General features: G+C 32.0%; 1 protein-coding gene across 3 annotated transcripts in view; it reads left to right on the top strand.

Annotated features, from left to right (window-relative positions):
* LOC127730415 (rac GTPase-activating protein 1-like) overlaps nt 1-9,062 on the top strand; it is a 34,179-nt gene extending 25,117 nt beyond the window's left edge. The window contains exons 17-21 of one of the 3 annotated variants that reach the window (XM_052238821.1): nt 256-364; nt 984-1,071; nt 3,479-3,517; nt 5,828-5,921; nt 7,187-9,062. In XM_052238821.1, coding sequence (XP_052094781.1) covers nt 256-364; nt 984-1,071; nt 3,479-3,517; nt 5,828-5,900 — 309 coding nt within the window. In that variant the 3' untranslated portion in view covers nt 5,901-5,921; nt 7,187-9,062. The remainder of the gene's footprint in view (nt 1-255; nt 365-983; nt 1,072-3,478; nt 3,518-5,827; nt 5,922-7,186) is intronic. The other 2 variants (XM_052238822.1, XM_052238823.1) reach the window with 2 other exon arrangements.
* The last annotated feature ends 7,907 nt before the right edge of the window (nt 9,063-16,969 follow it).

The following is a 16,969-nucleotide window of genomic DNA, read 5'->3' as shown; positions in this document are numbered from 1 at the left end:
AAAAAAAATCTAATATACTCCCACTATAAGAGTGAGGGCTATATTGCAATTACCTTGTCCGTTCTTTTTCCAACAAATATTTTCATCACTTTTGTCAGAAACATCTATACAGAGTGACTTCATATATGGTCAGCAGCATGACAGTGATCGGTTGTAACTTATGAGCATTTTTTTGGCTATTTCAGATTCAGATACATTTTTCCTGCTTGCAGATGCTTTGCCTTAGAAAAAGTGTTTTTTTTTTTTTTTTAATAGGTGATGGACAAGTTTTTTGAGATTCCAGAGAGTTACTGGGAGAAGTTCCTGAACATTGATGAAGAAAATTTATATCCAAATACATACAATACTCCAAAGACACCAGATGGTTTGTACTTTATGGGAGTACCTTATAGGGTTCATAGTAGATATGTATAGTCTTTTTATATGATCAATCTAATTGCAAAGCTTGAGCGGGGGCTTAAAAAAATACAAAATCGATTTTTTTTTTCTCTTACAGAAACCAAACAATTTGTTTTTATTTTGTTATGTTGTTTCACATGCTATAAATGTTTGGTGTAATGGGCATAAAGCTTATAACAATGAATTGAAGAAATAACATATAGTTATTAACTCTTATTAGTGTTTTTTATTTGTATATTGTGTTGGTCATATATTTAGCTTGAAAATGTTGTTCGTGCAAAATTTCCCCCTAAGCTGTCATAGTTGAGGGGGAGATCTCCCTCTTTGAAGGTTTCAGAGGTTGGCAGGTATGGGAGGAGAACATTTTTTTACCATAAAGTAATCTTATTCCAAAGTTCGGTTAATTGATGCTATTCAGGATTTTGATAAACTTTCATCAAATTGGAATGGCATCTTTTAACTCCCACAATGTAAAATACATTTGATGAATAATTAAACTTTACAATGAATCTTATTTATTTCAGAACGGTAAGGATTATAGGAACATACCTAATTGCTGAAAAAAAATCTTTTTTTTTTTACAGTTCCAAAGAGCTATCTAGGGCCAATTCATACACCAGAGACATATGAGAATAAGAGTAAGACCTGGGGAAAGAATGGAATGACTCCACGGTTAGTAGTCTTTCTGTGTATAGAATCCTTTTTTACTATGAATTACTAAAAAAAGTGGTTAAAAACAAATTCACAATAGTTTGTCCATTATTTCCTGTATGCCTCTCTGAATATACTTCCCATTGAGGACTATTCAAGAAATGAATTTTTGAGTAGGGAAATTTTATTTCTCTCATGCATAAAACTCATTTTAATTACATTGTATGTAGTTCTTTAATTTCAACTTCTAAATTAGGGCTATTCCATTAAAGAGGAGGTACTAGGGTCGGAAGGCAATTTTTAAGTACCCCCATGACCAAGAGGAATGTACCATGTATCTTAACACCAACCAACAGGAAGTCATTTCATGACAATACAAGAACCAACTGGAATATATCTAACATTTTTTACTGGCCCTTCAAAATTGAGAAGAAATTACCTCTTGGAATTGTAGATATATGTATACTCTATAAAAACATCTACATGAAATATCAACATTTATTAATGATAAAGAAAATTACTGTCACATTTCATTAGATTTTGACATGAAAATTTGTGAACTAAAAGTTATTCTGAGTTTCTGCATAAAATATTTCATGCTTTTTCTTTCTTTTCCATATATCTTTTGGTTTTCAATTCTAGTGTTTATATTTCATCATCATAGATGTATTTTGTCACCTGCCTGGAATTATTGTTTTTTTTATTGTATTTGATCGACGAACCTGGAATTACCCTTATCCGACCCCGGAATCTGATCCGGTATTGTAATCTTCATTTCCGGTTTATGGCTTCCATTGTTTTTCAATGTTGTTTTTGTCATACGATTTTTTCTCGTATTTACACATTACTTGTTGGCGATTTTCAGTATAAAGCTAGCGGATGAACAAAATTAGCATCGCTGTCATGAATAATAAAGATAAAAATAAATTTTGAGATCTTTTGGAAGTTTTGGTCCCAAATTGAAAATTGGGAAAAACGTAGGGTATTTGCCATTGCCAATAGGAATGGGTCCGGTATTTGGACCCTGTGGAATACTAGAAAAATCCCTGGAGGGGTATACGATCTCAATAGTAATATGGCTTTAAAATGACCATACTGATGGTTAAAAAGGTCGGCAAAGTTAATTTTTATTTTCTTTCAAATCGAAGGTCCTTTCATTAGAATATTGACATCAATCGGCATGTGCTTGTCATTAAAGGGAAGTAACTCTTGCACTTCCGGAACTGGTACCATAGGTAGATTACAACGTTGCGCCTGCCACTGCGTAAGTCTCGGGAACAGTTATGTTTTCCAAAATATCACGATATGAGCAGGAGACAAAAACAATCGGTTATATAAGTCCTTGCAAAAACAAATAATAATAAATAACGAAAAATAACACAATTAAACTGACAGTCACAAAAACTGACTGTCAAAGAAGACCAACAACCAACAATACTTCGTTTCTCTTAACACCAAGGACCACTGGCCATAAACTCTTCAACACATCAACAACCAACGGGATTTTTTATAATTGCCGTCCGACCCTGGTACATTCTTTTTAATGGAATAGCCCTTACCAACCATTCATGATATAAAAAAAATTGCCACCTGACCCCCCTTGTTTAAGTTGTACATTTGTTTCTAGAATAGTTCTCATTATGAAATGACTTTGAAACTCTTATTATAAATCTTAGCATGTTGTGTTTTTTCCTTCCTTTTCTTAAAGGGGCACTCGCTGTCAAATTCATGTTAAGGATTTGACTCAAATTCTCATATTTGATTTATAACAATGTAAAACATTCATCCAAATTATAAAAAGTCTAAAATAAACAATATAACGGGCATGGGCTCGATAATATGTAGCTTTGTTTCGTGTGTATTTTAGTCTAAACGCCATCTAGTTAACTGTCGAGTTGACCTCCGAAGACCTTCGATTGCCATATAAGCGATATAAACATAAATATAGATATAGATAGCAGACTCGTGCAATTGGATTTTTCTAGGTCTGTTTAATTTCATATTATAGATTAAAAATATATGTTAATCATCGTTTTTACCTGTATAGGATTGATTTTTTTGTGGATCGAATCAGTCAATCAAATGATTTACCTTTGTTTCACTTTCAATGTTGACATTCTTTTCCTTTAAATAATTGAACACGCACAATGCATGCAGTATCCATCTCTAGCTAAGGGGTTAAATTGAAGTTCACATGAATACGGTTTCAATGAGGTCAAATTTTTCACTTGCAAGTGAATAATTCATCAACAATGTTTCTTGGCTTATTTTAATAAAATTGAACCATACTGGCTGCTAAAATCGATTGAACAAAAAACATTAATATTTTATATTTTTATATATCTCGTAGCTAGTGCCCCTTTAAAGCACCTTAAATGACTTCCAAATTCTTTATGCATGATACAATGTTAAATATCTTGAATTGCAGCAGTGGATCAAGCAAATTTAACACATTTGGCTCACCTAGGTATTGTATAAATTTATCAAATGGATAGAAAGCATTTTGTGGCAGATTGAAAAAAAAATACTTGCATATCCGTTGTATATTAGTCCTATGTTTTCAGCTGACCTGGCTTGAGGCTGTGTGTGACTTTGACATCACTTTTGTGTTCATTAATGGTTCATACTTTGTACTTAAAATTTTTAAAGATCATCATTTGTCATACCAGTGTTCCAATTTAATCTCAATTTGACCTGAATCATCCTGGGGGTCACTTGTAACTATGATTTCAATGATACAACTGACAAACAGTATGGGCCCTGGAATAATTATAAGAACATACAGGTGAAAGTGGCATAGGTAATTTTTTGTGGCTTTCAACTTCTGGTTCAGTTTGCTTTAGAGAACAATGTTATAACTGAATGGTGAAAAAAAATCTCCATGAAAATGTAAGGGTCAGTAGAGAAACCTTAAACACACATACCGGTATGTTCTTATATGGCCCAACATGATTTGCCGTCATCCATGGTTGCCACAATAACTAAACAATAGAATATATGATATAAAACACCAAGGACCTTTGATATGCTGTCATCAAGCCTGCTTGGACAAAAATTTGTTGAAATGGTCTCATTGAAGAGGTAAATGTTCGTTGACTTAATCTAGAGCATATAGACTAGAGAGTTATACATAGAAATCAGGTGCATGATACAGTTTCCTCAAGGCTATAATTCTCTTTTCCATATCCTTTATTTACTCCATTGTTGAAAAATATAACTCAATCATTTTGATTGAAGATCTGTTCCTCACAAAATGGTTTCAATCAGCATGATATATATATTTGGAATATTGTGAACATGTATTTGCATCTTATATAAATCATAGCTTTTATAGGTTTGAACATATTTATATATACTTGCTTCTTGCACACATTTTGTAGATGGTTAAAATGCCTGGTTTTTTTTGTGATTGTAATATTTGGACATACTATAGTAGATAAGTGGTTGATGGGATTTAAAATGACTTAATTTCTGTCCTTGCTCAGGAAACCAACTATACAAAACCAAAGCATATAAAATTCACAAACTTTCATACAATGCATTATTGAAACACGCAAAATCAGAATGAGGATGAATAATTTAAAATATTCGATCTTGCATTGTTTTTCTTGCCATCTGTTAACATAATTAAAATAGAAAAAAAATTAACCTGTCAGGGAAAGTATAAATCCACTAAGAAACAGAGCTTGAATATTTATAAACATACAAATTACTTTTGAAAGAAAAAAAAAGAAACAGGATTTTATACTGTCATGACTGTACATGAAAAATAATCTGCTAGTGTTTTTTTTCAGTTTTAATTTTAATAAGATTATTCATTGCAAGTTGGATATGATGCTAGCAAGTCTTTTCTGTATAATTACATGACAAAATTTATGGACCTTTTTTTAGGATAAAATTTTTGGTATTGAAATTTATTCAAATGACACATAAATAAAGTATAAACTTAATTGCTCCATGTACCTTAAAAACATTAATTCTTCAATATAACTTACATCGGATACATTTAAAATAATTGAGAAGAACATTGGTAGAGAAAGACTTATTACTAATGGTAATATACATTCATACTGTTGAACCTCATTTCAAAACTAGCCCTGGCCTCAATTTCTTGTAAGTTTCGTATCTTAAATGAATATTTGTTGGTTGAAAATTCCAGAATGATAGGTTTTCTTCTTTAGCACACAACTATGATTGTGTTTAGTGACTTGACCTTTAATATTTCCTGGTCACCAAATATATAACTTATTCAACATTGTTCATCGGATAAATATCTGTTTTACATACATATATCAACAGCCTTCTATTCAACCACAATAAAGCAACGATGAAAATTACCATGTGCTTTCAAAAGTTAACAGTTTGAAACGATTAATTGAGGTTCAACTGTATTAACAATCTATTTGATGCTGACTTTATATTACATGTATATATCACAGCTAGTATCAACTTTAACAAGACTCAAGGCAAAGTCATTATATATGTATAAGATTGGCATGGGGATTACATAATATATATATTACATATGTAGTATGTTTTCTGTAAAAGTTTTTTGATGGAAAAATGAAAATTGTTTGAAATCAAATAATTGTGTGTAAAAAATATTTAAACTGTAATTATCTCTAAGGAAAATAGCACATATTTTTTGAAGATAGTATATGAATCTATTTCAAATAAAAGATATTTTAGAAGCTAAATTTGATACATTTAATGCAAGTGAAACAAACATTTTGTAAATATCTTCTGGAATTATTGATACATTTGTTCATGTTTATAGAAAGGGCAAAAAATCCAAACTTATGCCACCTCTAGTTCCATTCAGACGGTCTATAAGTGAGACAGCTATTTGAGATAATTCTCTATTATATCAGGTAGGCATCTGTAAGCCGTACAGATTGACAAAATAAATTTCAAGTATCTTTGTAAGTTGAGGGTTTTTGCTTGCCATATCTACTCTGATGTAAATACAGTCTTGGTATTGATTTTCTTTTAAAGCTTATTTTGTAAACAGTATTTTTGTGTTGTTGTCAACATGTATTGTATTTCCAGCATTGATGGCTACAGTGTTGACAATGTTTTTAAATTTCTGATTAAGTCACGTTAACAGGAACCAGGAACATACATGGTTGGGATCCACAACCTTTTGTCTGCATGACATTTACCAAAGAGATAGATTTCACATGACAAGAAGTTTTTAACCTTCACGTTAAACAGCCACTATACAGGGAAATACTGTATGATGAAAGTACAATATTAAAAATATAATTTTACAAAAGTACAAAATATAGATACATAAGCCTAATGGTGGAAAGTTCAATTACATGACTGTTACTGTTTATTTATATCAATGTTATAGTTGTATGATTGATAGTTTAGATACATGTTTAATGTTGTATATTAGGATGAAGTCTGTAAATATTCATGTCTTGTTGTTGTGTACTTTCATATATTTTTTTATTTCCACAAGTATCACCCTTCTCAAAATACACAGTGTCAACAGAAAAATAAAAAAATACCCATAATATAAAGTAATTTTCAATTTCAGAATCTAAAACGATAACAAGTTATTTCATTGTGTGTAATCCAACACAAAAATTAAAAATAATGATACTGGTTCAACATTCATTGAATTTCTATTTTGTAAGACTTTTTAGACATGTCGAAATGTTTTTTGGCATTTTTTTTAAATTATCATTTAAAATACTATAGATTGTAAAACAAATTATTTTATCAGTTAAAGGGAAGTCAAGTTCTTGTTGTACTGCCTGCTTCAGTAAATATTGATGGTGGAGACCATCTTACAGTTCATTCATCCTTCTATTTCACTCATGTATCCCAAGCTACTCCTTTAACCACTGGACAGAATTTTGTTAAACTCAACAAGAAAAGAAGAATTTGCTGGATTTCAAAACAAAGCTTTTATGTAATCACTTCCCTTGTAAAATTAGTTCCAGAACTTTAATATGTTAGAAATAAGACAAACAGGCAAATGTTATGATCATTTTGCTGCTGTTTACTTCATAAGTGTGATATTAAGGTATTGATTCTAAAATTTTACATTTATTGAAATATCAAGAATTTTGTACACATTTGAAAGTTAATATTATGTTTAAGACTTTTTTATTTTTATTTTCAGATTTGGTAACAAAAGTAGACAAGTGAACAAAAAGCCTAGCCATTTCTTCTCCTCACCTATGCTGAATTAGTGTACCCATATCACCATGTTACAGTCAATAATCATGATACTGATTACGTCTATGGCAATGTACTTATATACCAACAATTTTACATCTCATTACTGGATTAACTAAATTGTGTATTGTATATATTTTTGTGTGTACAATATGTTATTTTACAATATGTTTTTGTAGACATTTTTGAAAATGATAATTGATAATAGCACAGTAAATATGTGACTACTTATTCTTGCTTGATTTTCATATATTGAGGTAGTAAAAAGACTTGATTCAAGCTACTATGGCACTGAATTATGTGGTATTTAACAAATTTTTGAATTCCTAGGGTAAAATTTATATTGATTTAGAAGTTAAACACAGTACATAAGTTTACTTGATGTTATCTCTACATACACTGTCTGATTTCTCCCTTTTATTCATGTTAAATGAAATCCTTTCTACCTCAAATTTAGATTGTATATTGATCAGGTCTCCTATGGTAAAACTAAACTTTTTTATCTTAAAAGTTAATGAATTTATTGATTAACCAACTTTCAGACATGTATTATATTAAATTGATCCTTTTTCTACCATTTTACATTTTTAAAAAGATTTTAGATTGGTAATATATTGACAAGAATAAATATATATATATATATATATACACTTTTGACTAAAAAGCATGCTTATGTACATTACTTTCTTTCGCACTATGAGATCTAAATATTCATTGGATGTGACTGTGTAAATAACCATAAGTTTTCATTCTTCATTACTCACACTGGTGCTATATCCATGGTATGTACATAGGTCCAATTGTACATACGGTCTGTAGAAAGTGTAAATATGTGTTGTCAATGGTGTTAATATTTTTTTAAGATATTCAAAACTATATGTACATGTAGGTTTGTGTTTTATGTTATTTTTAATGTTTTATTGAATAAGTCTTTCATTTATTTGGGATGAAATTAACAATCAATATTAAAAAAGAAATAAGGTAAAAATTAGTAGTAGTGAAGAAAAACTTCGACAATGGATCAGATGTCCATCGAAAAATGAAGTAGTAAAGTAGATAAAATACAACACTCTTATACTGATGATAGGAATTAGAGAAACACCTATTGTTACCTGTTAGGATAAAATGTATTGTGTTGAAATGTTTAGCTATGAGATTGATATGGACTGAAAAGGTTTGTTTAACTTATAACTTGATTAACATAACAGACATGTAAGCAATGGTCATTGCTTTGCATGAGGTATGGACAAAGTGGTTTTAGGACTCAGAGCTAATAAAAGTTGACAGGTTTTTTTTTTTTTAATATTATTCTGTTTCATTTGTTTATTTTAAGGTACAATGTTGTATCAGTGACTAATTCAGTTCTAAAGAACAGTTAACCCCTTTCTGTGCCTTAGAACATAATAGAAGTAAAATATTTTAAAATTCAGATTTCAGACCCATGACATTAAGCAAACAACAATCAATCAATCTGATCCATGGCCAAAGCAACTGAGCCATGAATGTGTGATGAAAAATATAATAAATGCGCTGTTATTTCAACTACCGGAACATAAAATAATTTCAGGAAAAATTCTGCAAAACTTAGTAAGTGTAATACCAAAAAGCACTTTAAAACTAAATTTTGAATAGCTAGTAAAATTGACAATGAAAAACTATGTATGTTTTATGAATATCCTTCTGATACATTGTAATTCCTACATTTGATATTTTTATTAGTTATATTTAGTACTTTTTATCTTTTAGTTGTTATCCTTATTTTTCAGTTTCTTTTATTTGAACCTATACAAATATATCTGAATAGAACTTTTAAGATGGTATTTTGTGTTGTATCATTATTTTTATTCATTTAGTAGTTCAGTTATCCTAAATTATGTGTCTCCCCTTGTAATGTATAATTGGGCCAAAGTTTTGTAGTAATCGACTTGTTGGTCACAAATAATTTCCACTATATAACTTGAAAATCCCTTGGGAGTTGGATAACGTAACTTGGTATGATTTTTCCCACTTTTGGAAGATGTGTAGAATACAAGACGGAATACCGTACCATGATTGGAATGTTGCAAATAAGTTCAACTATGCATATGTACAAAAATCATTCCTGCTGTCTTACATTTAAACCCCTTGGAGTTGGATTTGAAACTTGACATGATTATCCACCACTTCTTAAAGGAGTGTCAGGTATAAAGAAGAAAACTTTACATTGCAGGTAAAGGTGAAAAACTTAGTTTAACTTATCTATCAATTTGCATCTGCTTCTCACTATCTTTAAATCATCTTTGAGTTTAGGGATGAATTAGTGGTGCATCAGTAAAATATCTGCCTCCCGTGGGTATAAGTGGTTAAATGGAATAACCCAGATTACGTTTTAAAATTGCATCTCAATTTACTTATATACTCAACTGGGGCCCTCTGTGATATCTCCATAACTATCCTTTAGTTATAAATTGCATCCCATTTTCCAAAAATTCCTATCTACAGCTTAGAAGACTAGAATATGTTGCTATGAAAAGAATGTGATTTAGGTCTCTTAGTATTGTCTACAAATAAAGGTAAATGTACACAATTTTTCATATATGTAAGAAAAAATTATTACATGTTACAACTATAAAGGTCACCGACTACATGGTTAATTTTGCATCATGGAACAGCTCCAGGACGCTTCATTGTGATTCTGTTATCTTGTAGATATAGTCAACTAGTTTGAGCAAAAACAGGGGGGGGGGGGGTGTTCCATCCCCTGGATATGCCACTGCTATCAGCTGTGGCTCTAAGACTATACACTAGAGGAACTCTTGAAAGCTAAGACATGACCCCAACATGAGAATAAATATTTAGATCATTTATATTTGTTGTGTATTATAATACAAACAGGACCTTAAAGGAAGTTTTTCACCTTGCCAAAAGGGAAATGTATAATGTAAGATTAGATTGAAATCAAACTCGACAGAAACTATCATAGTGCAGTAAAATTGACAATTATTTATGGCTGAAAAAACCTCAGTGTCCTGTCAGCAGATGAATTTAAGGAAATTATTTTTATCACTAAAAGCAGGGTATTAGCTTATTGAATAGGAAAAACGTTGACCTCATGTCTTTGTTGTTTGGCACTTAACTTGACGTGGTTGTTCAGAAAGCTAATATATATTTGAAATGTTAAATAATAAATAAAATGCAAATGATTCTCTTGTAACAATGGTAAATGATATCAGTATAAAAAAAGAAAATATCCTACATATGTACATTTAAGTTTGCAGTACTAATCAGAAAAAAAGTCTTGTCTTATTAAGAATAGGTAGTTCAAGGCCTATCCTACTGTAGTGTTTTAGTATCAGTCCCTGTTCAATATTGTGTAGAACAGTGACTCATAAAATTTGATATTGGGTTAATATGAACTCCCATAAACTTCTTTTTTTTTTTTTTTTTTTTTTTTGTGGTCTAATAAGTTTGCAGGAAGATATTGATGGCAACACTGATATAAAAAATTCAGTTCTGGTAACATTATATAACTCATATAAAGCCTTTTTCTCAAACAAGAAAGATAAATATGCTAGAAATACTTACTGGAGGTATGATGAGATGATTAAAGTCATAAATTTTCCCCTTGACAACATTTATGTTCATTTTGGCAAAAAAGTTTATTGACAGATTGTAGGTATTTCTATGGGCACCAATTGTGCCCCTCTAATAGCAGACTTGTTTCTATACTGTTATGAATCACAGTTTATGGCCAAACTCAGAAAAGACCCATCTAAATTTCATTTTTTTGATAAATTCAACAACACTTACTGTTATCTTCATGATATTTTTTCATTTAAATAATCAAGAATTCTCTATATATACTGCAGAAATTTACCCACAGGAACTTACCTTAGATAAATCAAATATTAACAGCGATAAGTGTCCTTTCGTAGATTTAGACATTTTAATTTTACACCAGAAATTCAACATAAAAATTTATAAAAGGGATGATTTTTCTTTCCCTATTGTTAATTTTCTTTTTTTGGATGGTGATGTTCCTCTGGCACCATCTTACGGTGTTTATATATCCCAATTCATTTGTTATGCCCATGTCTGTAGTGATGTTTTGGATTTCAATGAGTGTTATCTATATATTACTAGTAAATTATTAAGTTGGGGATTTCGTTACCACAAATTACTTAAAACCTTTACTAAATTCTTCCATAGACACAATGATTTGGTTTGTAAGTTTGGCTGTACCTGTAGAAAACTTATTATACCCCACGCAACGAGTTGCGGAGGGTATAATGTTTTTGACCCGTCTGTCCGTCCGTCAGTCTGTCAGTCCGTCAGTCCTATTTCTTGTCATCGCAACTCCTCTCAAACCACACAACAGAATTTCACGAAACCTTTTTAGATAATAAGGACATACTATGTAGTTGTGCATATCGACAGGAAATTACGATTCAATTTTTTTTCTAGGAGTTACGCCCCTTTGAACTTATTTACTTTAATGTACTACTGCAACAGTTTGTCATCGCAACTCCTCTCAAACCACACAACAGAATATCATGAAACCTTTTCAGATAATAAGGACATACTACGTAGATGTGCATATCGACAGGAAATTACGATTCAATTTTTTTCCCAGGAGTTACACCCCTTTGAACTTATTTGCCCAAAATACTACTGCAACCTTTTGTCATTGCAACTCCTCTCAAACCACACAACAGAATTTCATGAAACCTTTTCAGATAATAAGGACATACTACGTTGATGTGCATATCAACAGGAAATTACGATTTTTTTATTTTCTAGGAGTTATGCCCCTTTGAACTTATTTGCCCAATATACTACTGCAACCTTTTGTCATCGCAACTCCTCTCAAACCACACAACAGAATTTCATGAAACCTTTTCAGATAATAAGGACATACTACGTAGATGTGCATATCGACAGGAAATTACGATTCAATTTTTTTTCCAGGAGTTAGGCCCCTTTGAACTTATTTGCCCAATATACTACTGCAACCTTTTGTCATCACAACTCCTCTCAAACCACACAACAGAATTTCATGAAACTGTAGATAATAAGGACATACTATGTAGATGTGCATATTGACAGGAAATTATGATTCATTTTTTTTTCTGATACAATTTTTTTTTCTTACACTTATTTTATTTCTCCAATGACAATGTGGAAACGTGGGGTATGTGAGCGCGCTCACTAAGGTTCTTTAATTTCAGATGGAATAGCACACCCTAAATTTTACAGTGATGTTGTTTACGGAGCCCGGAAATTTAGATAGATCCGGGTGAACTTATCAATCCTTTAAATAAACTTATTCTAGAAGGTTACAAATTCAACACTATAATTAGGTCTTTGAATATTGTTTTTATTGGTATAAATATTGATTTTGTTATCAGTAAATTACTAAATAGTTTTGTTATACACATATGCACCTTAACGGTAAAATTTACTAGTTTCACATCATAGTACCTCCAGGAATGACATTTCCTCCAAAATTTGTTGGTTTGGATGTGACATTGACATTGACTTTCATGACATAATTTCTCATTGAAAGCACTTGTAAATTGAGAAATGAGAAGAGCCCACGGATTGATCAGTAGAAGACATACATTATTCAGCTTGTCTGTCACAAGCGCTAAATTTTAACCCCCTTCAAGTTTAGTAATGAACCTTGCTATGATTGTGATCGCCGGCCCACTACACTATGTGTCTCATACAAGAAAAAAAAAGACCAGTCAAAAATTAGTTTAACGTAGTTATCCCTGTGCTTGTGTACTAAAATCGTTTCTGCTTTTAAAAAAACCCTTTGAGGTCAGGATGAAACGACATGATTATTGACCACTAAAAGGTTAGCCGGATAGAAGGAAAAAAATCATGCTTTAAAATTCATGAACAAAAACTTAGTTCAACTTAGCCATCGCTGTGCATATGATATGTACAAAACTATTCAGCTTTAAAGCCCAATGCACTTATGGGTTGAATTCGTGGTGTGTCAGAAATGTTCTGCCTTCCATAGGTATATACTATGTTTAATCAAATAAAACCATTTACTTGTTTAACCTGAGTGGGACCATCAGTGACTGCTTCCATCACTATCTTCTAGTTTGTTTAATTCAGACCTGCATGGCACTTTTACAGACAAAACAAGAATAAAATGTAATTGCAAGAAATGCCACCCAAGAAGAATGAGAGCAGGACCCATAACCTGCCACTTGTCACAAATGAGGAGGGTAATTGAAAGAGTATATTTCACACAGTGCATAAAACATGTCAAAACAGTAATGCAGTATTTCGAATAACAGTTGCTAAACATGCATTCCTATGGTACTTTGAAAAACACCTGTACAGAAAGAAGATCATTGCTGTGTTGTCTTATATGCTGACACAATAGAAATACATTTTTCTTGTCACAAATAATGAGACTAGTTTTACGTTTCTGGTGAACATGCCATCTTTCAACACTGATGTTAGGTTTCTGTTGAACATGTCATCATTCAACAATGGTGTTGGGTTTCTGGTGAACATGTCATGTTTCAACGCGAATGTTTGGTTTCTGGCGAACATGTTATCATTCAACGCTAATGTTAGGTTTCTGGCGAACAACGCTAATGTTAGGTTTCTGGTGAACATGTCATCATTCAACACTAATGTTAGGTTTCTGGTGAACATGTCATCATTCAACACCAAAATTAGGTTTCTGGTGAACATGTCATCATGTAACGCTAAGGTTAGGTTTCTGGTGAACATATCATTCAACACTAATGTTTGGTTTATGGTGAAATTGTCATCATTCAACACCAATCTTAGGTTTCTGGTGAACATGTCTAATGTCAAGCAGATAATATCCTACCAGAACCAATCAAACTTCCCTGAAGATTGTATCCGACAATGTCATTATGGATTAGAGCAAATTGTAGACTTCATAACACGCAAGGACAATACTTACCTATCATTCAGAATTTAAACTACGTTGCAAACCATTACTACAAATAGGAAACAGTGCCCATGATATCGTCCTACTAGATTTGGCATGTAAACCATTTAAACCAAATCAAGCCAGTGAGAATGAAAATATATTTATGGAAGAAATCAGAAAAACACCAATAGACAAAAATGTTGAATTTATGTGGCAAGCATTAAAAAAACAAATCAAAACATCATAGACAAGAGAGTTCCAACAAACATGAGGCAAGAAAAACACACCCATCCACGTATAAACACCACAATTAGACGGAAAATAACTCAGAAAAAATAGCCCACATAACCACAATGGCCAGGAAAACAAAAAGAAAAGAGACATCATGGATACGTATAACGTGAGGGTACCCACGGCGGCCAGTTTGCACATATTTTGACAGTTTTTTCCCCCTTAATTTGTTTCTGAAACAGACAAAAGTTCCATCCAGTCTGTATTGATTTTGTAGACGTGTCATTATTTTCTATATAGTTTCACAAAATTAATTTTGAATCCATACTGAATCATAGAAAATTGGGATTGAAGCAACCTCCAAACGACCCAAGATCCTGTAATTAGGAGTAAGTACCTAAATTTCATCCATGGTTAACTACACATGCGTAAATACAGAAAAAACTGATCTTATTTTATTTCAAGCTCCCCTTTTTTTTAACAATTTGACCGTTTTTAGTCCATGCTTTCCAAAATTTGTGAGATATGGATGCCTGAGACATTTTAATTGCCCATTTTTAAAGTCGACTAGCCGTAGACGTCATATTTAACGTCACAGTACATAATTGCTCTCATTCAGCAAAAAATAGCAGCGGAAATCTTACTTCTTAGAGACTAAACAATTTGTATTTTTATGATTTGACATTAATTAGATATAAGAAGATATGGTATGAGTGCCAATGAGACATTAACTCTCCATCCAATTCACAATTTGTAAAAGTAAACCATTATAGGTCAAAGTACGGCCTTCAACACGGAGCCTTGGCTCACACCGAACAGTAAGCTATAAAGGGCCCCAAAAATGACTAGTGTAAAACCATTCAAACAGGAAAACCAACGGTCTAATCTATATAAAAAACGAGAAACACTTATGAATCACATCAACAAACGACAACCACTGAACATCAGGTTCCTTACTTAGGACAGGTGCAAACAAATGCAGCGGGTTTAAACGTTTAAATATTATACATAAAACGTTCACAACTTATATATATCAACAGATGAAGTATGCACTGGAAAAGTAAAATTTACGGAAACGTGGCCATTCGACGTCCACATAATGTCATTTAGTAGCAACAAACAAAAGAACTATGTCAATTGGACATGCTTTGATACTATATCTGCCCTTGAATTTTTACTTGATAACATTTTTGTTCGCTTTGGAGATTCCGTATATCGTCAAGTTATCGGAATTCCAATGGGGACTAACTGTGCACCACTTATTGCGGACCTGTTTTTGTATTGTTATGAGTTACAATTTATGACTAAAATCAACAAAGACCCATCGAAACAACATCTGATACAAAAATTTAACAATACTTTTAGATATTTGGATAATATATTGGCTCTCAATAATGACGACTTCAGTATGTATACTAAAGAAATTTATTCTGTTGAACTTACTTTAAATAAAGCTAATACTAACAATGACCACTGTCCTTTCCTCGATCTTGATATCTATATCATTAACGGGAAGCTTAATACAAAAATTTATGATAAAAGAGATGATTTTTCATTTCCTATCGTTAATTATCCATTTTTAGATGGTGACGTTCCCTTGTCACCATCTTATGGTGTTTATATATCTCAACTTGTACGATTCGCTCGTGTATGTAACAACGTATTAGATTTTAGCGAGAGAAATTTATGTATTACTGAAAAATTATTACACCAGGGTTTTCGATATCATAAACTAGTCAAAACATTTACTAAATTGTATCATCGGTACAAGGACATCATTCGTAAATATAACTCAACATGCAGACATCTTATACGTTCGGGTATTTCACATCCAATCTTTTATGGTAATATTCTTTACAAAGCACAAAAATGTCAGTATTCACCTCAAAAGCTAACAAAACCTTTAAACAGACTTATTAAGAAGGGATATAGTTACGATACTGTTGTCAGGTCATTAAAGATTGCATATTTTGGCTTTAATATTGATTCACTTATAGGGTCTTTGCATCGGAATTAAACACATTTATTCTAAAACCAGTTGTTGGCATGACACGGGTTATGTTTTTCTCATATATTTTATGACGGTATAATACTAAACCCCTAACAGGAGGGATTGTGCCTGATATTCATATGATGAAGACATAATCTTTCAATCAGTTTAATTGAGGTCTGGAGCTGGCATGTCAGTAACGGCTAGTAGTCTGTTGTTATTTATGTATTATTGTCATTTTGTTTATTTTCTTTTGTTTCCTATTCTGACATCGGACTCGGACTTCTCTTATACTGAGTTTTACTGTGCGTACTGTTGTGCGTTTGTTTTTACTACATTGGCTAGAGGTATAGGGGGAGGGTTGAGATCTCAAAAAACATGTTTAACCCCGCCGCATTTTTGCGCCTGTCCCAAGTCAGGAGCCTCTGGCCTTTGTTAGTCTTGTATCATTTTTAATTTTAGTTTCCTGTGTATAATTTGGAGTTTAGTATGACGTCCATTATCACTGAACTAGTATACATATTTGTTTAGGGGCCAGCTGAAGGACGCCTCCGGGTGCGGGAGTTTCTCGCTGCATTGAAGACCCATTGGTGGCCTTC

Source organism: Mytilus californianus, unplaced genomic scaffold, assembly GCF_021869535.1.
Source record: "Mytilus californianus isolate M0D057914Y unplaced genomic scaffold, xbMytCali1.0.p SCAF_2, whole genome shotgun sequence".
Lineage (NCBI taxonomy): Eukaryota > Metazoa > Mollusca > Bivalvia > Mytilida > Mytilidae > Mytilus > Mytilus californianus.
This window is presented reverse-complemented; position numbering and strand designations above follow the sequence as displayed.